Source organism: Myxine glutinosa, chromosome 5, assembly GCF_964187855.1.
Source record: "Myxine glutinosa chromosome 5, kmMyxGlut1.1, whole genome shotgun sequence".
Lineage (NCBI taxonomy): Eukaryota > Metazoa > Chordata > Myxini > Myxiniformes > Myxinidae > Myxine > Myxine glutinosa.
The window spans coordinates 199,630,802-199,651,787 of record NC_136265.1 but is presented as its reverse complement, the minus strand read 5'-3'; the positions used below and the strand labels follow the sequence as shown (position 1 = coordinate 199,651,787).

The 20,986-nt window shown below is 47.7% G+C and overlaps 1 protein-coding gene across 4 annotated transcripts in view; it reads left to right on the top strand.

Annotated features, from left to right (window-relative positions):
* The window catches only part of LOC137426493 (tyrosine-protein kinase Mer), a 122,859-nt gene that overhangs the window by 71,569 nt on the left and 30,304 nt on the right, over positions 1-20,986 (top strand). For all 4 annotated transcript variants that reach the window (XM_068115079.2, XM_068115080.2, XM_068115081.2 and 1 more), the window contains exons 7-9: positions 12,074-12,347; positions 13,024-13,135; positions 20,020-20,093. In XM_068115079.2, coding sequence (XP_067971180.2) covers positions 12,074-12,347; positions 13,024-13,135; positions 20,020-20,093 — 460 coding nt within the window. The remainder of the gene's footprint in view (positions 1-12,073; positions 12,348-13,023; positions 13,136-20,019; positions 20,094-20,986) is intronic.

Below are 20,986 nucleotides of genomic sequence, written 5' to 3'. Positions count from 1 at the left end.
ACCGTGACCGCGCTGCCCTGACGAATCCAGGCAGCAGGGAAGAAAGGGGAAGATTTGGCCCCCGACTTGCATTGGGAGGTACAACCACCACGATAGTACAGCGGATAAGCTCTCATATTTTAACAAATTGTGCATTTTTTGAGAAAAGCATGAAATTTCTAGCATAGTTAGTATATACCATAAGGTTTATTTTCAGATGTGGAGGGAAGTCAGATTTGACCTCTGAGGACCATGAGAGGTCAAATCCAAAATGGCCGCCAGTCCACCGGGTCTAATGTTCAAGCGCGCTTATAGGTGTCATTTCCAACTAAAATGGGGATGCCCATTAATTTGGTGATACTTTTGAGATCGCCAGAACTCAAGGACATGCATTTAGGTCACGGTCAAGGTCAAATTACGTTAAATATCTATTTTTATGATACTGCAGTTGGAACTGCTATTGGAAAAAGTTCATTTGAACTTTTAAAACTTTATTTTTTCAGGTACAGGGATAGGTACAGAACACCCAACGACCAGAAATGATGAAAAAAAGGGTTTACACTGCAAGGAATGATGCAATAACCTCTGAAAAAATAACTGTAGTTAACCAAGTATGTCCACAAAAGCTTACATTAAATCAAGTGCAATGATGAAAATTGGTAATGATCAAAATCTAAGTCTCCAGAACAGAAGCACAGTGCAGTGCACTTGAGTGCAGCTTTGGCACAGTTGCAGCGTCCAGTGCACCCTTTCTTGCAGCCACAGTCGATCAATTCATGGCACGATTTGGATGCTTCAGGGAGAGTGGTCCAAAGAGGCTGCCACCCAGTTGTTTCCTTTATCCAGCCCCAGTCAGGTGGGTCTGGCATGTCTGGATCCATGACCAATGCCTGGATACAACAGTTGGCCTGGTAGCAAGTGCGCTTGATGTGCTGCTTCAGTGCTGCCTGGGTTGGAGGAATGTTCTCTAGACTTCTGTGTGAAGAGCTGCTTCCTGGCATCATTCCTTCCGTGCTCTCACTGGTTCTATCGTACATCAGCACCACAAATCGCTCTAGCAGTAACATTGAGCCTTCACTGACCTCACTTGGCATGCCTAGGAGTTCATCGAGAGCATCATTCACCTCTGGGCATCCCCAATTTAGTTGAAAATGACACCTATAATGTTTTTCTATACTGTTTGGTTCCAAAATTAAGCGCGTTTGAACATTAGACTCGGTGGACTGGCGGCCATTTTGGATTTGACCTCTCACCGTCCTCAGAGGTCAAATCTGACTTCCCTCCACATCTGAAAATAAACCTTATGGTATGCACTAACTATGTTAAAAATTTCATGCTTTTCTCATAAAATGCACAATTTTTGTGTTTATCTGCTGCACTACGAAGAATTGTCCCCGATAGTTGTTGAATGTGGAAGTTGGTTTCACAGGTGGAAAAAAAGAGGAACAAGTGAGTGGAGATAATCAGTGATCATGGATTTAGGTAGTTTCCCCACATGGGGGTTGATGGTGCACCGTGTGAGCCCTGCAGAAACCTGGAGGGGGGCGGGAGGGAGGAATGGGGAGGATATGAGGCAGGGGAGCCAACCTATAGGGGAGAGCAGTTCTCCATAAAGCTGTGGATGAAGGCCTTGTAGGAGTTCAGGTGTGCCAAGAAAGGACTTTGCACGACAAAAGATGTGCAGTTCGCGGCTGCTTTTGGAGGCCAACTTTGAAATGTGGTTTGCCCAAAAAAGATCATGGCTGATAGTGAGACCTAAAAGTTTGAATGACTGAAGTTCTTCAAGAGTATTGCTAAGAAAGTAGATGGGGCGGGTTTCCCAGATGGTCCTTTCGAAGAGAGTTCATGAGAGTATGTCATTTGTCAGGATTGAAAGACATATTCCAAGTGTTTGACGAACTTGCGATTTTTTTTCAAGGCTTGAAGAGAAGGATGAGGTTGTCCCCTTCCTGTTTGAAGGATGAGGGATGTCACGGCAGAGGATGGAGCCATCAGCAAATAGATAAAGGGGATTTTCCAGAGAGTCGGATAGATCATTGATGAAGATTAGGAATAAGACTGGGCACAGAACACTTCTTGGGGGCACTCCAGCCTTAAAAGGGAGAGGAGATGAAAGAATTCTGTTGAGTGCCACACGTTGGATACAAGAGTAGAGGAAGTCATTAAGCCATGTGTAGAGTAGGCCTTGGATGCCATAAGCAGAAAATTTGGAGAGCAAGACAGGATACCAGACTGTATAACAACCATGAGATATGTCCAGAGAGACATTTGTTTTTCTTTTCCTGGATACTGGCTTCAAATTACATAAGTATGCCAAATTTCAGCTTTCTTGCCCACCTAGAAGGTACTAAACATGTATGTGAATGAGTGAGTCAGTGGTTAGCAAGAGCTTTAGATATTAGGATTTAAATGTATTCCTGGCAGTATAGTTGATAGGTTTGCACACTCGCCTCTGAGTTGTCTATCCTGGTTCCGCAAACCAAAACGATGATCTTTGCTACCCTCGTTAACCCCTCATTTTTCCTGCAGTGATAATATGTATAAATAGCTTATAGTTATAATGGCGTTTCCGTGGGACTGGCTTCCTGGCTTCTACAGGAAGTACAAATATTATGAACCACAAACATGTATTCTTAGCTTTTTAAACAGTCGCTAATGCTCTTTATCTTACTATAATTCACCAAATGTCCGTCTGTCTGTTCGAAGGTACCGTAAAAACTGCTGAACCGATCGCAAAGATATTTTGGGTGGATAATCCTGGGATACCCAGGAGTAAAATAGGCTATTTAGTTTTCCCAATTTCAGCTTTGGTCTCCAGCATTCTCAGGTTTGGACTCCCGCATAACATTCGCGTTCGCATAACGTTCATTGTGACGTCTTCTTACGTCGAGCAACGGTACCCGCCCTATGGGCGGGGCTTCAATTGGGAGGCCCAAATGAAAAGGCTAAATATCGGAAATTGAAGGCTTTTTTTCTTTTAAACGATTTATATGAACATCCCTTAAATCTCGATCGGTGTGAACACGATTATCGATCACGATTCATGATCATGATCATCACGATCATAGTGTGTCGATCACGATTTCAAACACGATGGAATAATATTTACCGATATGAACAGTTTTGTGGCTTTTATTGAAATTCTAAAGATACTGTTTAGATTTTGATTATTTGCGTGTGATGTGATTCAACGGATGTTTATATGAATCGTTTAAAATAAAAAAAGCCTTCAATTTCTGATATTTTCCCATCGCCATATCCAGATTCGCCACGGTCCCACGATCGATGTTTCTCTACGTGAACGTACCCGTTTGTTTGCGAACAGGTACGTTTTTCATGGAAGTCCTTCACGAACTTGCTGTCCATGTCTGACGTGCGACTGAAGGTGCTGCAGGAATGTGGAATTTATTGGTTTTGTAGCGGCTACCGCTGGGTTTTCACAATCGCCTTGCACCTACCAAGGACGTGGAGCGATCACCATGCCGGGCTCGTCCAGGACGCCCGGGCAGGCCCGCGCTCAACTTGCCAGGCCTCGGCCGGGGCGCCCGGGCATGCCCGGGCACGCCCAGCCACGCCCGCTCTCGACTTGCCAGGCCGCGTCCGGGATGCCCGGGCTTGCCCGGGCATGCCCGCCCTCGACTTGCCAGGCCGTGGCCAGGACGCCCGGCCACGCCCTCTCTCGCCGTTCCCGGGCAAACGCTCCGGGATAATGTGTGTATATATATTGCTGCCCGATAAACGGGCTTTTCAGAGTACCTGAGCTGTTTTGTTTGAATAAAGCAACACGGATGAATTCCAGCTTTTTGTCGCGTCCATTCTTCCGATCGACGTGGGAGCACGGCTCCTTCATTGGTGACCTACCGACATGGACACGGCAGTTGCCCTCAAACTGCCTACCTTCTGGGAGGCTCACGCGGCGGTTTGGTTCGCACAGGCGGACTCCCTGTACGCCCTGCGAGGCATCACGGCCGACGACACCCGCTTCCACCATGTGGTAGCAGCGCTCGGTTCAGCCACCGCGGCCCGTGCCCTGAGCCTCCTCGAGAGCCCGCCAGCCGCTGACAAATACGGCGCGATTAAAAAGCTCCTCCTCGACGCTTTCGCCCTCCCATCGGCGGAACGCGCACGGCGCCTGCTCGACCTGCCCGAGCTCGGCGACACGCGCCCATCCGAGCGAATGGACTACATGCTTTCACTGCTCGGTGAGCACTCTCCGGCATTCCTGTTCCGGGAGCTGTTCCTCCGTCAGCTGCCTAGCCCGGTACGCTTCGCCCTGGCAAGCACGACGATCACGGATCCCCATGCCCTCGCCAGGGAAGCTGACAAGATCTCCGCGGCAGGCCAACGCATTGCAGCAGCGACCTGGGGCCCACCGCCGTCCGACGCAACACCCATGGCGCCTGAGCACCCGGCACGGTCGCCGACCGAACTGCCGACGCAATCGGCGACCGCTACGCCGAGCCGACCATCTCCAGCACGACGACCGGGGCCTCCACCTGACCAAGCATGGTGTTACTATCATGCCAGGTTCGGACAGAAGGCCCGGACATGCCGACCCCCGTGCACCTTCGGCAGGCCGGGAAACGGCCGGGCCGGCGTTCATTACCAGCCATGAGCGCCGGCCACACGGGCAAATTACTGTTCATCACGGACAAAGCGTCTGGACGGCGCTTCCTGTGCGACACCGGCGCCCAACTGAGCGTCATACCCGCCTCTGACCGGGACAGGCAGTCCGCAGTTTACGGCCCCTCCTTGGTTGCGGCCAACGGTTCGGCCATCCGCACCTTCGGCCCGCGCAACGTCACCCTCTGCTTCGGTGGCCAACGCTTTACTTGGACGTTTGTAACCGCAAATGTGCCCATGGCTCTGCTAGGCGCCGACTTCCTCTGCGCACACGGACTGCTGGGGGACGTCCAACGGCGTCGCCTAATCAACGCCGAAACCTTCAGCTCCCTGGTATGCACATTGAGCAGCTCCGCTCCGACCGAGCTGGCATGCGCCCTCCCGGCGGCGAATGAGTTTGCTCGCCTGCTCACGGAGTTCCCGGCCCTCACGCGGCCGATGTTTTCGGCCGTCGCAATACGACATGGGATCGAGCACCACATACCAACCACGGGCCCGCCGGTCTACGCCAGAGCCCGCCGCCTCGACCCAGCCAAGCTCGCCGTGGCCAAAGCCGAGTTCGACGCTTTAGAACACCTCGGCATCGTGTGGCGCTCCGATAGCGCGTGGGCTTCGCCACTACACATCGTCCCAAAGCCAGGGGGCAGCTGGCGCCCATGTGGCGACTACCGCCGTCTTAACGACGCTACCACCCCCGACAGGTATCCGATCCCGCACATCCAAGACTTCTCCGCCCGTCTGGCGGGACGGGTCATTTTTTCAAAAATCGACCTCATACGGGGATATCACCAGGTACCTGTCAGGGCGGCCGACGTCCCTAAAACGGCAGTCATCACGCCGTTCGGCTTATTCGAATTCCTACGGATGCCGTTTGGTCTCAAGAACGCGGCTCAGGCGTTCCAGCGCTTGATGGACGGCGTGCTGCGTGACCTGCCGTTCCTCTTCGTTTACCTGGACGACATCCTCGTTGCCAGCACGTCCCGGGCCGAGCACCTCCTCCACCTCTGAACACTGTTCGGGCGCCTCAGCGAGCACGGCCTCATCGTCAACCCGGCCAAATGCCACTTCGGCACGACGGCCGTTGATTTTTTGGGCCACCACATCACCAAGAACGGGGCCGTGCCGCTGCCAACCAAGGTCGAGGCCATCACCACGTTTCCGCGTCCCCGCTCCATAAAGGCCCTGCAGGAATTCCTGGGAATGGTGAATTTCTATCACCGCTTCGTGCCCCGCGCTGCTCAACTCATGCGGCCCCTCTACGAAGCCCTCCGGGGCAAGCCGGCCAAGCACGACATCGTCTGGTCCGCAGCAATGGACGCGGCCTTCCAAAGCTCAAAGCGGGCCCTCGCCGACGCAACACTGCTCGCTCACCCGGTGCTCAACGCTCCCATCGCCCTCACCACGGATGCCTCCGACTACGCGGTGGGCGCCGTACATGAGCAATGGGTGAACGGGGTTTGGCAGCCATTCGCTTTTTTCAGCCGGCAGCTCCGGCCGAACGAGCTCAAATACAATACGTTTGACCGTGAGCTCCTCGGTCTACACCTGGCCGTTCGCCATTTCCGCCACCTCCTGGAGGGCCGACCCTTCACAGCGTTCGTCGACCACAAGCCGTTGGTTTACGCAATGGCCAAGGTTACGGAGCTGTGGTCGGCCCGCCAACAGCGCCACCTCTCCGCCGTGTCGGAGTTTACCACGGACATCCGGCACGTCGCCGGCAAAAACAACACCGTGGCCGACTGTCTTTCTTGGGCCAGCGCGAACGCGGTCCACCTCGGCGTGGACTTCGTGCTTATGGCGGCGGACCAAACCACCGACACCACGGTGCAAGCCCTCCGGGCGGCGGACACGGGCCTCCGCCTGGCCGACATCCCCTTCGCGGACACTGTCCTGCTCTGCGACGTCTCCCAAGGCCAGCCTCGCCCCATTGTGCCCGTTACCTGGCAACGCCGCATCTTCGCCTCCCTCCACGGCCTTTCCCACCCGGGCCGGAAAGCTTCCCAGAAGCTGGTGTCGGCGCGATTCGTCTGGCACGGCCTTCGACGGGACGTCCGCGATTGGACCAGCACCTGCACAGCCTGCCAACAGGCCAAGGTCCACCGACAAACCCAGGCCCCGCTGGCACCTTTCACCGTGCCCGAACGACGTTTCGACCACGTCAACGTGGATCTGGTGGGCCCCCTCCCCCCGTCACGGGGGTTCACACACCTGCTCACCATGGTGGACAGGACCACCAGGTGGCCGGAAGCCGTTCCCCTAGTCTCCACCACCATCGCCGACGTGGCGCAGGCTTTCATCGCCACCTGGGTCGCCCGCTTCGGCGCACCGGCGGACATCTCGTCAGACCGCAGACCACAGTTCACCTCCGAGCTGTGGGGCGCGGTCGCCCGCAACCTGGGGGTCAAGCTCCACCGTACTACGGCCTACCACCCCCAAGCCAACGGGTTGTGCGAGCGATTCCACCGCTCCATGAAGGCCGCGCTCATGGCCGGCCTTCAGGACGGCGGTTGGGCCGACCGGCTGCCATGGGTCCTTTTGGGCCTCCGCACGGCCCCCAAGGAGGACCTCCGGGCATCCACCGCCGAGCTTGTCTACGGCCAGGCGCTACGCGTCCCGGGCGAGTTCGTGACCGACGCTACCAGTCCCTGGTCTGCAGCTCGCCAGCGCTCGGACCTCCAGGAGGCCGCCCGACGGTTTGCCCCCGTGCCAACATCCCACCACGGTGACTCCCAGTCCTACGTCCGCCCAGCACTTCGCACAGCGGAGTATGTTTTTGTGCGTCATGACGCACATCGGGGGCCACTCCGGCCGCCGTACGACGGGCCCTTCCGGGTCCTGCGACGGGACGACAAGTCGTTCGTCATCGACATCGGCGGCAGGTCGGACCGGATTGCGGTGGACCGCCCGCTCAAGCCGGCGCACGTGGACATCGACCAACCGCCACGGTTGGCCCTTCTGCCGTGGCGAGGCCGCCCCCCGTCCACGGTGCCCCCCACTCGACCGCCCACCACCACACCGGACCCCCCCCCCCCACGACCTGCCAGGGGTCGCTTCGGCCGGGTCATCAGGACCCCCATCAAATTGACCCTGCCGGTGCAAGTCGATTCTGGGGGGACGTGTGTAGCGGCTACCGCTGGGTTTTCACAATCGCCTTGCACCTACCAAGGACGCGGAGCGATCACCATGCCGGGCTCGTCCAGGACGCCCGGGCAGGCCCGCGCTCAACCTGCCAGGCCTCGGCCGGACGCCCGGGCATGCCCGGGCACGCCCGGCCACGCCCGCTCTCGACTTGCCAGGCCGCGTCCGGGACGCCCGGCCACGCCCCCTCTCGCCGTTCCCGGGCAAACGCTCCGGGATAATGTGTGTATATATATTGCTGCCCGATAAACGGGCTTTTCAGAGTACCTGAGCTGTTTTGTTTGAATAAAGCAACTCGGACGAATTCCAGCTTTTTGTCGCGTCCATTCTTCCGATCGACGTGGGAGCACGGCTCCTTCAGTTTCATGCTTTAGCATTCACCGTATCTGCATTGCCTGTTTGCTTCTGGCCTCCCACCCGTGCGTAGCGTGCATAGCACGGGTATTTCTCTAATAACACTAAATGAAGAAATTTGGAGGAATCCCGACATCCGTGAAGTAAGGTTTACTTGCAGAACTGAGCGAAGATCTACTGTACTCTACATAACCCACAAATGTTGGGTTAATAACATGGCCCTTTCTGCCGTTACCGTGGCATTTTTCGTTGCGAACTTTTGAAACTCGCTCCTGCTGTTTCATACGAAACTGAAAGGGACAAGCTCGGGTTGTGCTCATTTACCAAGCAGCTAGCTAACGCTGGCCAAGCCAGCCGTTCCTCAACGGTTTTGAATGGAGTGCTTGCTCAATTGCTTAAACCACTTGGCGATCTCTTCACAAGAAACTTGGTAAATTAACACACACCCAATGTTCTTGAGACCCGCCCATAGATCGACTGTAATCTATATACCCCAAAGAGGAATGACCCTTTTTTCTGCTCCCGTAGTGTGCGGGTGTACTAGTCGATAAAAAAAAAGAAAACTCCCAGAAGTTGTACAAATCGTCCTAAAACACACCAATTCTGTGTTATAGTATAATGAACATAAGTCGTCATAGTCCATAGATGTGGCGTGAATGCGTTGAAACATACGTGTCTTTTGAGGGAAGAAATGCGTTTAAACTTGCTGGTTGTACTCAGATTCTGTATGAGAATGTTGTTATAAGTCGGGATGGTCACCTCCACCTTAAAGTTGTCCCCCTTTACACTCACTTCGGGAACGGGTGTTCCTAGTACTAGTGCGGTATGCTTACACACTGTAAGGAATAACAAACCGTGCTTCGTATAAACTAACCACCTTTAGAGGCCATTTTTCCCCTCAGAGCAGGGGTTGGCCTTTTTTGGGCACTGTGGTCCCCTTTTTGAAGCAATGTTTTACGGCCGGATGCCCTCCCCTCCCTGTCGCCAACCCTGTTAGTCGCCTCTTGCTACACACAGGGAATTACCAGTCAACTAGTATTCAATTTGCCGACCTCAGAAGGATGACAGGCTGAGCCCACTAATTTCACCCCAAATCCACTTTTTTGAAATCCCAACTTCTGTCCTGGAAGTCCTTAGTGTCCTTGTGTTTTATACTTCTCCCACCCCCTCCCCTTCCCATGCCTCCTCCCCCCAAGCCCTCTCCCTCCCACACATCTCCCTGCTCTCAAATGTTATGTTTGTGTGCACACCTTCTCTCCACATCTTGTCTTCCACTCCCTCTTTTTATATATTTTGTTTGTCTGGTTGATTTGTTTGTGAAATAAATGTTGGTCTCTTTCACGAGCCTCGATTCAGTATACAAACCCCCCTGGTGTTAATTCAGCAATCGACCGGGATTCGAACCCAGGATCCAAGGATCCCGAGCCAGCACCCTAACCGCTAAGCCCACGCCAGGCTTTGTATGTTGGTACATAATAAATAGAAGCCTTATGATTATAGGCAAGCAACACCGACCTGCTGCTAGATATCAATTGAGGTTTATTTATTTATTTTAGTGACGCGTTTACGGTTTTTATGTAAATTTTAATCGAGATTTTTTTGATCTCACACTTTACACTTGTAGAAATTACAATTTTGAAATCGTAGATATCGATTGAGATAAAAAAAAAATTATGGATGCGTTTACGTAAATTTTAAATCACAGACGCATTTTCTTTTTTTCATTTATGGACATTATTGTCATGTTTGTTTCACAGTTTACAGTTATAGAAATTACAATTTTCAAATACTAGATATCGATTGAGGTTTTTTTTTTTTTTTACGTATGCGTTTACGGTGTTTTACGTACATTTTCATTTACGGACGCTTTCCGATGGTTCTTGGATTTTTCCTGGTGTACCGGCTTTGATGTCCGTCGGCACGCCAAATTTCAGCTTTCTGACACCCGGAAGGTACCAGACATTAATATCAGTCAGTCAGTGGTTAGAAAAAGCTTTATATATTTGATCAGAAAAGGTTAGTAAACCAACTTCGCACTACTTGAACATTCACAGAAACAACGTTGAAAATTTAACATACAATACAGGTGTTCTGTTTTTCTGAGTGATACACTTAACAATGTTTTGTTACTCTCCATAGTCATTAATTATAGTTTTTTGTTTTGTTACAAAAATATATTTTTCCATAAATATAAAAATATTTTTGTAAATTATAAAAATTATAATTCTAGTTTTTTGTTTTTGTTTTGTTAAAATCTCCATAGTTTTGTTACTCTCCATAGATACAATCCATAGTCATTAAACTTCCAATGACCTTCTTCCAATGACGACCTTCTCCTCTCCTCTGACGCTGGCAACCTCAACATTCTCATCCTCCTCGACCTCAGCGCCGCCTTTGACACCATCGATCACACCATCCTCCTCACCCGACTTGAAACCACCTTTAACATTACCGGCACTGCCCTCTCTTGGATTAAATCATACCTCTCTGACAGACGTCAGTTCATCTCCATCAATAACTGCAAATCCCCTACTGCTCCCCTCCCCCAAGGTGTCCCCCAAGGTTCAGTTCTTGGCCCTCTCCTCTTCATCCTTTACCTGTCCCCCCTCGGTCACTTAATCCGCCGTCATGGTCTCCAATTCCACTGCTTCGCCGATGACATCCAGCTTTTCATCTACACCAAGTCCATCTCCACCGACACCTACTCTATCCCGACAAACTGCATCACTGAAATAAAATCCTGGCTTCAAATCAACTTCCTCAAACTTAACTGTGATAAATCTGAAATAATCATCATTGGCCCAAAAACGCTCACCAAGTCCACCCATAACTTTGCCCTCAACATCGACGGTTTCCCAGTATCCACCTCCCCTCACATCCGGAATCTTGGCATCATCTTTGACCAAACCCTCTCCTTCGACAAATACACTAAACAGATCACAAAGACAGCCTTCTTTCACCTGAAAAACATCGCCCGTCTCCGTCCATCCCTCTCCTCCGTGGCTGCAGAAACCCTCATCCACGCCTTCATCACTTCCCGTCTGGACTACTGCAATAGCCTCCTTTATGGTTCACCCTCAACAATCACCAATAAACTCCAATACATTCAGAACTCCGCTGCCCGTCTACTCACCCATTCCCGGACCCGTGACCACATCACCCCCGTCCTTTACAAGCTTCACTGGCTCCCCATCTCCCAGAGAATCCAGTACAAAATCCTCCTCTTGACCTACAAAGCCCTCCATAACCTGGCCCCATCCTACCTGGCTGACCTCCTCTCCAGACACACTCCCACCTGCAACCTCCGCTCTGCTGGTACCAACCTCCTGACCCCCCCCCCATCCGGACCAAATTTAGATCCTGGGGGGACAGGGCCTTCTCCATCGCTGCTCCCACCCTCTGGAACTCGCTACCTCACACCATCAGAGACTCCTCCTCACTCACCACATTCAAAACATCACTCAAGACCCACCTGTTCAACACTGCATTCAACATTTAACCCACAGCATCTAACCCCTGACTATCTCCTCTCCTTCTCCCTCCTTTGTGCTTTGAATATTTCCCTATTGATTCTTCTTTTTTTGCAATTGTTTTTATGTTTTGCTATGCATTATGTTTTGCACTCTGTCAAAGCGTCTTTGGGCTTCCTGAAAAGCGCTATATAAAATAAATGCATTATTATTATTATTAATGACAATGGACAAATCCTGTTTGTTTATCCTCTTGCCGACGTTACTCAATTGAATTTCCCCACAATGTCCCCACTGTACCTTTTACTGTAAGCGCATGTTTTGTCAGACAAACTTGGGCAAATAGTTTCCGAGTTTAAATTTCTCGAAGCTCGTGATATTCCCAATGAGGATGAAAGTTCATGATTCCTTGAGGTTAAGGCTGGGTGTAACCTATTTTATTGTGATTTATCTGCTTTAATCCACCGGACCAGAAGCTTCATATCTAATGCCTTGTTTTTGCCCCGCAGCATACTCAAGTCTTCAGAGGCAGTGGGGATTTTGCCGACTTTCCCAGTCCTGAACCTGCGCTTGGAGGGGAAATTGCAACGACGTTTGACACGACTGTAGATAGCTCTCAGTTTGATGTCCTCGAAGTCAAAGTTCCTCCTTTTGTGGCTGCCATGAGAAACTTGAAAGCAAGCGCAGACTATGCACTAAGAGTTGCTTGCTCCAATGAAGTTGGCTCCTCTCCATGGTCTTCCTGGCTTCGGGCAAACACAAGTCTGAACGACTCTGTGAAAGGTAATGATGTCATTGCTAAAGGCTTCCAGTTTACGCCTTTCGTTAAGACACTATGAAGGCGCGGGATTGGCAAACAAAGCAAATGATTTCCCGATTAGGCCCAAAGGAAAATTATTTCACTGCGTAATCTATATATTACGTACACATGAAGTGATTATGGGTGGTGGAAGTGAAAATTCAATTGAGAAAGGGAAGGAGACTGAGGGTCTGGAGAAGGGCAGGGATTGGGGAAGTTTCACTTCCAACTTCACACATTTTCAACCCCAGCTTCACTCTTTCATTCCTCTTTTCTCCAGCCTCTGGAACAAACTCCCTCACTCCCTTCAATCCCACTCCTCCCTCCAGGTCTTTAAAACAGCTGTTCACCACCATCTCTTATCTTCCCCCATCCAAAACCTTGATCTTTTCTACCCCCGCTAATTCACCCCAGATCCACCTTGTTTGAAATACCGACTTCTTTCCTGGACCTCTCAAGGTTTATGGCTGACCTCTCAAGCAGGTGGCAATTATTGCGGCCATTAAAGTAGTGGTACCCGTAGCAGTTGTAGTCGAGCAAAGCACAATTTCATCGCAGTGAATTTTTTTTTCTTCACACTGCAAGGTCCTGAAGTTGAAAGTTCACACTTTTGTACTTTGATGTATTTGCTATGTTATTTTTATCTTTTTTGTTTTTCAGTCAAACAGCGAGATGAGAATTTGGCTGCATTCGTGTGCCTGGCCATCCTTGTCGGCCTGGCTGTGGTTGTACTTCTTGTGGTCTTTTTGTGGAAGAAAAGGAAGGATGCAGAGTGAGTTGTTCAATCAAGACTCTTCAAAAACGTGTGTTGTTCTTTACAAGAAAACAAATATTTTATGTGAAATAACTGCAAAAATCCATTATGGGTATTACAGACCCTATAGCTATTATATGTGCAGTAGGGATTGGGGTGAAGGTTTGGGTTGAGGAATGGGAGGGGAGATGATGGGGGGGAATGAAGAAGGATCTGTACAGTATCATACTGTATTTGTACACGTTCACCCTCTTCTCTCCCCCAACTGCTGTGTCTGTCGATCACCCAAAAACGATTTGTACATACACGTTGTGCTGAGTGTTGTGCTTCGGCAGGTATGCCCTTTAGTGATCTTTTTTTTTTTTTTTTTTTTTTGTATACTGAATCGAGGCTCGTGAAAGAGCTGACATTTACTTCACAAACAAATCAACCAGACAAACAAAATATACAAAAAGAGGGAGCAGAAGACAAGAGAAGGGTAAGCACACAAACACTTGAGGGCACACAACATTTAAGAGCAGGGAGATGTGTGGGAGGGAGAGGGCTTGGGGGAGGGGGTGGCATAAGTATCAAACACAAGGACACCAAGGACTTCCAGGACAGAAATTGGTATTTCAAAAAAGTGGAATTGAGGTGAAATTAGCGGGGATAGAAAAGATCAAGGTTTTGGATGGGGGAAGATCAGAGATGGTGGTGAACAGCTGTTTTAAAGACCTGGAGGGTGGAGTGGGATTGAAGAGAGTGAGGGAGTTTGTTCCAGAGGCGGGAGAAAAGAGGAATGAAGGAGTGAAGGTGAGCAGAGAGTCTTGATTTTGGCAGTTTAACCATAAGAGGGTTGCTGGCAGATCTCGTGCGACCTGTAGGAATATTTGCGGGACAGAGCCCAGAGAGAGCTGGGGGGGGCAAGGCCAGAGAGGAGTCGGTAGAAGACGGAAAGACCACCAACCTGCCTGCGGTGAGTGAGTGAGAGGCCCTTGGAGTTAGCTTCATCGCGGGAGATTCCAATGATTCTGAATGCTTTGGTTTCAACAGCGTGAAGACGAGCTAGGTGTGAGGCAGGTGCACCGGCCCAGAGGGGAGAGCAGTATTCCATTGAGCTGCGGATGAAAGCCTTGTATGTGGTGAGGAGCTCAGGTGTGCCAAGGAAGGACTTTGCACGACGGAGGATGCCCAGTCGGCGACTGGCTTTGGAGGCCAGATTTGAAATATGGTTTTCCCAGGAAAGATCATGGCAGATAGTGAGACCCAAAAGCTTGAGTGACAGAACTTCTTGGAGAGGATTATTCAGAAAGTGGATGGGAGGGTTGTCCAGTCGGTCTTTTCGGAGAGACATCGTAAGAGTGTGAGATTTGTCAGGATTGAAAGACATGTTCCACTTGTATGCCCAGTCTGTGATTTTGTCCAGGTCTGCAGAGAGTGAGGAGGCTGCAGACTGCCGATCTGAGAGAAGAGGCATGGAGCGGCAGAGAGTGGAGTCATCAGCAAAGAGATAGAGAGGATTTTCAAGAGAGTCAGAGAGATCATTGATGAAGACCAGAAAAAGCACAGGGCCCAGAACACTGCCTTGGGGAACTCCAGCCTGAACAGGAAGAGGAGATGAGAGAAACCCATTCAGGGATTCAGAGCATCTTTACATTTTTACTTTATAGTGACCATGGTGAAAAGAGTGCTTTTTAGGGTTTATTATTAGGATACCATGCCTTCCAGGCTCGGACCCTATTTATTTTATTATATTTATTCTATATCATAAGGGGTGTTGTAAAACATTTTACCTTTTTTCCCCCCGAATGCGTGCACAACCGTAATGGGTTCTTGGGGGAAGAAAAGGTAAAATGATTTGCAACACCCCTTAATTCTGCCTTGGCAGACATTGTTAGGGTTTATTCCCTTTCAAATTCATTTTCTCTGCAACCGGTGGTCCGATTGCCCGAATTTTTCACCATAGGAGCACCTCCACCTGTATATATTTTAATGGCAATTATGACATCATATGTCACGTGGTACTGGCACGCCATCTTGGATAAATAGAAAAACGTTGGACCTCTATATGTCCGAAACCGCTCCATGAAAAAATTGAAACCTGACACATTGTGAAGAACTCCCCATGGGGAATAACATACAGTTTTCTATTCCGCTATTCGCGGTTCCGTTATTCATGGTTTCCGCGTATTCGCGGGTGATAAAATGTGACCTGTTTGTCCCACAAATTCGGTTTTTTTTTTTCCTATTCACAGCCGTGTTCCGCGAATTCGCGGTTTTCAGGGGCACAACAAATTTTTTCACGAGCTGTTAACTTGACATACGATATTTATCAAAACCATACGGTAAAGCCATGCATAAAGCAGCCGGACATACGCAAAAAAACCATCTGCGAGCCGCGAGTATAACCTGCTCCTGCATTTGCTGCCGTGTGTTTAGAGTTATCACGGCTTTCGCGGGATATCCCGTCATTCACACTGTGAATAGCTTCACGTCATATTCCACCGTTCACAGGTAAACAATGTTTCGCGGGATGTCCCACCAGTTGCATAACACGTCATCCCTGCGAGTTACTGTGCAGAATGAAAACACTCCACAGTACACTACCGGTCGAAAGTTTTAGAACACCTCAATTTTTCCAGTTTTTATTGAAATTTACGCAGTTTAATGTCCAGTGAATAATCTGAAATGGTACAAAGGTAAGCAGTAAACTGCTCGAGGTTTAAAAAAAAGTTTATGTTAGCAAAAACGGGAAAAGAATGTAAATTGCACAGTTATATTGTAAAAATAGGCCTTCTTCAGGGAACAAGTAATGGGTTAACAACTTACAGCTGTTCTGCAGCAATATAAGTAAATTAAGCCTTGAAAGTTGATGCAAACAATTCCTACAGGTGTCCCAACCTCTGCTGATTACTTGATTACAAACCCCCTGTCTGTATAAAGCAGTATTGGAACAGACTGTTATTACACCCTCTGAAGCATTATTTGGACAATATTGCACTGCAGGAAGTAGTATATTGCAAACTGGAGGAAACTCTGACAGGAAGAGGTCTGGCAGACCCAAAGCCACAACAGAATCAGAAGACAAGTTTCTGAGAGTCAACAGCTTGCGTGATAGGCGGCTCACAGGACAACAGCTTCAAGCACAGCTCCCCCACCCCCCCCCCCAGGCCCTCTCCCTCCCACACATCTCTCGATGTCCCTGCTCTCAAATGTTGTGTTTGTGTGCTTCCTCCCCTTCTCTCCCCATCTTGTCGACCGCTCCCCTTTTTATATACTTTGTTTGCTTGTTTGTTTGATTTGTTTGTTTGATTTGTTTGTTTGATTTGTTTGTTTGATTTGTTTGTTTGATTTGTTTGTTTGATAAATGTTAGCTCTTTCACGAGCCTCGACTCTGTATACAAAAAAAAACAAAAAAAAAAAACACTTGTCGAAGTAAGCAAGTCTCAGTTTCAACTATGAAGCGAAGACTTCGAGCTGCAGGTTTGACAGGTCGAGTGGCAGTAAGAAAGCCATTGCTAAGATGGCAAAATAAGAAAAAGAGGCTTGCCTGGGCCATGAAGCACCGCCAGTGGACTACTGAAGACTGGAAGAAGGTCTTATGGACCGATGAATCAAAATTTGAAATCTTTGGTTCATCGCGCAGGGTTTTTGTACGGCGTCGAGTAGGCGAAAGGATGGTTCCTCAGTGTGTGACACCAACTGTCAAACATGGAGGAGGAAGCGTGATGGTCTGGGGCTCTTTTGCTAGATCCAGAGTCGGCGACTTGCACAGAGTGACTGGCACCCTGAACCAAAAGGGCTACCACAGCATTTTGCAGCGCCATGCAATACCCTCTGGTATACGCCTAGTTGGTCAGAACTAGTCTCTAAAATCTAGAATCTAAATCTAAAAATCTAGAATCTAAAATCTAAAATCTAAAATCTGGTAATCTAAAATCTAAAATCCTCTAATCTAACTAGATCTAATCCTCTAATCTAATCCTAATCCTCTAATCTATCTAATCCTCTAATCTAATCTAACTAGCCTCTAAAGGTGGTTTTTTTTTAGTTTTTTTTTAAATACGCCTAGTTGGTCAGGGGTTCATCCCACAGCAAGATAATGACCCTAAACACACCTCCAGGCTATGTCAAAACTACCTTCGTGGAAAAGAACAAGACGGTCGGCTTCAAATCATGGAATGGCCAGCACAGTCTCCAGACTTAAACCCCATCGAGCTGGTTTGGGATGAACTGGATAGAAGGGTGTAAGCAAAGCAACCTACAAGTGCAACACATTTGTGGGAACTTCTGCAACAGTGTTGGGAAGAACTTCCCGAACAATATTTGATTTCCATTCTAGAAAGAATGCCACGAGTGTGCAAAATGCCACGAGTTATATCTGCAAAAAGTGGCGACTTTGCTTAGTCAAATATTTAAATTAAATTTCGTTAAACAAAATGATTCTATGATTTCTTTTTTATCTCCAATTGTTTATTTGTTCTATGCGTAATTTCAGAGTACATTGAGACATTAAACTGCATAAATTCCAATAAAAACTGGAAAAATTGAGGTGTTCTAAAACTTTTGACCGGTTGTGTATATATTAGTACAATTACCTGTCTCCCGTTTCCCCATTGAAACAATGGCACGGCATTCATTTACGGATTTCCATCGATATTCGTGGATTATTGCCAACATTCGCGGGTTTAACTAGCCATTTCCGGGATGTTCATCGACCTTTGCGGATTATCGTCGACATTCTCAGGACTTGCGTCACTATTCGTGGATTTTGACTCGCAGTTCGCGGTTTGGTTCTCTCTATTCATGGATTTTCGCGACTCGGGAACCCATCCCCCCTTTTTCCATTGAAACACTGCCCCACTATTCGCGGGTTTCGCTATTCCCGGATTTTCCAGTGACGTATCGCCCGTGGGGGGATGGGGGAATTGATGACATCATAGGTCACATGGTTTGCTATCCATAATGGATTGAAAATGAAAACCTTCAAACATTTTCTCCAGAACAGCCTACTGGATCGATGCAAAACTCCACACACATGATCTACTATCATTGGGGAATAAAGCTTGAAAGTGATTCAGTCAAAGGGCACATGGTCTGGCAGCCATATTGGATATTATGCAAAAACGTTAAAAAAAAAACTTATGTGAAAGCGCTGAATGGATCGATATGAAATTTTAACCAGAGGTTCGACTATCCATGGGGATATAATATTGAAAAAAAAATCCGGTCACATGGCCATATTGGATTGAAGGAAAATATCAAATAATTATTTCTCTGAAACTGATTTACCCTATCGATGCAAAATTTTGCAAATATCATGTACCACCATATGTCACGTAGCTTGGCAGCCATATTTGATTTAAAAAAAACAAGCTTATCCGATTAACATGAAACTTCACACACGTGATCCCCAACCCGATCATAACCACCTTTAGAACAAAACCACCTCTAGAGGCCATTTTCCCCCGCAAAGCGGGGGTTGGCCTTTTTCGGGCACCGTGGTTGTTGTTGTTTTTGTTGGTCCCCTTTTTGAAGCAATGTTTTACGGCCGGATGCCCTTCCTGCCGCCAACCCTGTTTGTCGCCTTTTACGACAAACAGGGAATTACCAGTGAACTGGTACTCAATTAGCCGACCTCGGAAGGATGACAGGCTGAGTCAACCCCCCTGGCGTTAATTCAGCGATCGACCGGGATTCGAACCCAGGATCCTAGGATCCTAAGCTGGCACCCTAGCCGCTAAGCCAACAAAATGATTCTATGATTTCCTTTTTTATCTCCAATTGTTTATTTCCGACCTATTTCCGAAATTTCCGATATTTCCGAAATACGAAGCCTTGTTCCGCGAATTCGCGGTTTTTCAGGGGCACAAAAATTTTTTTCACGAGCTGTTAGCTTGACATACGATATTTAGCAAAACCATACGGTAAAGCCATGCATAAAGCAGCTGGACCAACCCCCAACCCGATCCAACCCGATCATAGGTGGAGTGTAAATTTTAGAAGTCATTGGTCACATGATTTGGCAGCCATATTAGTTTTAAAATCGATACTTTAAAAACCTTCTCCGAAACCACTTCACCGATTGATGTGAAAACTATCACAATGTATGCAGCGAGTGTAGTGGATCATAACTGCGATAACTTCAGCATTTCCAAAGATATAATTATTTAATATTTTCTTTTAAACCATTGGCGTTGTCACACCATTTTTACTGATTTGAAGAATAAATAAGAAGATTTGAAGAACCTTACCATTTATTCTTCTCCAGAACTGCTTAATAGATCGATGTGAAATTTCACACACATGATCAATGAGTCTTTGGGATTATAGTTTGATAATGTATACATCATAGGGAACATGGTCAGGTAGCCAATTAATAAAATATCTCGAATCTGGGTTTTATTTAATTGAATTTTTAAAATTCATTTCTGAATTAAATTTTATAAAATGACATCAGGGAGACATATCTGATCAAAGCGAGGTTGTATCAAAGTGGGGCGGTTTGGTACCCGGTCATCACTACCAGCAGTTATAAAGTGGCAGTTCTAGTTACTATTACCTGCACTTGCAAAGCGAAGGGCCGGGTTAAGCGATTGGCGCGTGTACGTATGCACAGTGCCTTCAGAAATTATTCCATTTGGAGTGTCATAGCAAAGGGGTTGAATACTTATTGACTAAAGACATTTCTGCTTTCAATATTATTAATTAATTTGTAAAATTCTCTATAAAAAAAACAATTCCACTTTGACATTATAGGGTATTATGTGTCGATCAGTGACAAAATAATTTCAATTTAATCCATTTTTAATTCAGGTTGTAACACAACAAAATCATGTCATGATGAGATGTGCAGTACCTCTATCGATTCCATATTTTATGGAATGGTTGAAAGTTGATTGTTTATCACTTTCCCCAAACAGGACACGAGTGTCTTTCGTCAGTGAACCCCTCATAGCAGTTCAGACCTTCTCCAGACAATCGCCAAAGTTAATGTGTAAGTAATTTTGCTTTGTCGCAGTGTACATAATAAGAGTACATATATGAATGCATACTCTGTCGCAGTGTACATAAGTGTACATAACCTTACTTATATGTGATGCCTGTTGTGACATGGAAGCATTATCATTCAGCACCATATTATTGTTGTTCTTACATCATTATCTCACCTGGACTTTAGTCCGGTGAGATGCGATCGAGCTGTGTCCGTGGGTCAGTGAGTGAGTCCGCAAACACTTCACTCATTATCGCTTGAACCATCACATGATTTTGATGAAACCTGGCCACAAGCTTCATATCTGATGCGTGAGAATGGTTTATTGATCGCATCAAAATCTGCGCTCATTGAGGGGTCTACGGTAGGGGGAGGGGAGTGGGGGGGGCGAAGTTGAACCCCAAAACAGGTATTTGCTCTCTTCTCCGAAACTACACACACAATTTCAATGCAACTTGACCACAACCTTCATCACCCATGATGTACCAACGTTTGTTCACGTCATATAAATATCGGGATCTAAAGGGGTCTGCGGTGGGTTTCAATGATTGTTGCTCCTGATCTAGCATCCAGGTGAGCTTCAGGACCCACGGTCCTACTTTTTTTGTGTCATGAATATATTTTTGTGACAATATATCGTGTATTTAATTCTGTGTTAGTACTGTGCAAACAAATGCACATATTTACACAAAGTTTGTGCAATGTTTTTTGTTTTTTTTTGCGTTGAATTTTTGTTTTAACCAAATTTTTTTTTTTTGGAGTTTGGCAAAAAAAAATTTTTTTTTTGGCACATTTGCACAAATGCACATAAACAAATGCACATAAACTGGTTTTACATTGTAGCCCCCCACAGGATATACGATTATGAATGGTGGGCTGCCAGGATAGCTTAAAAG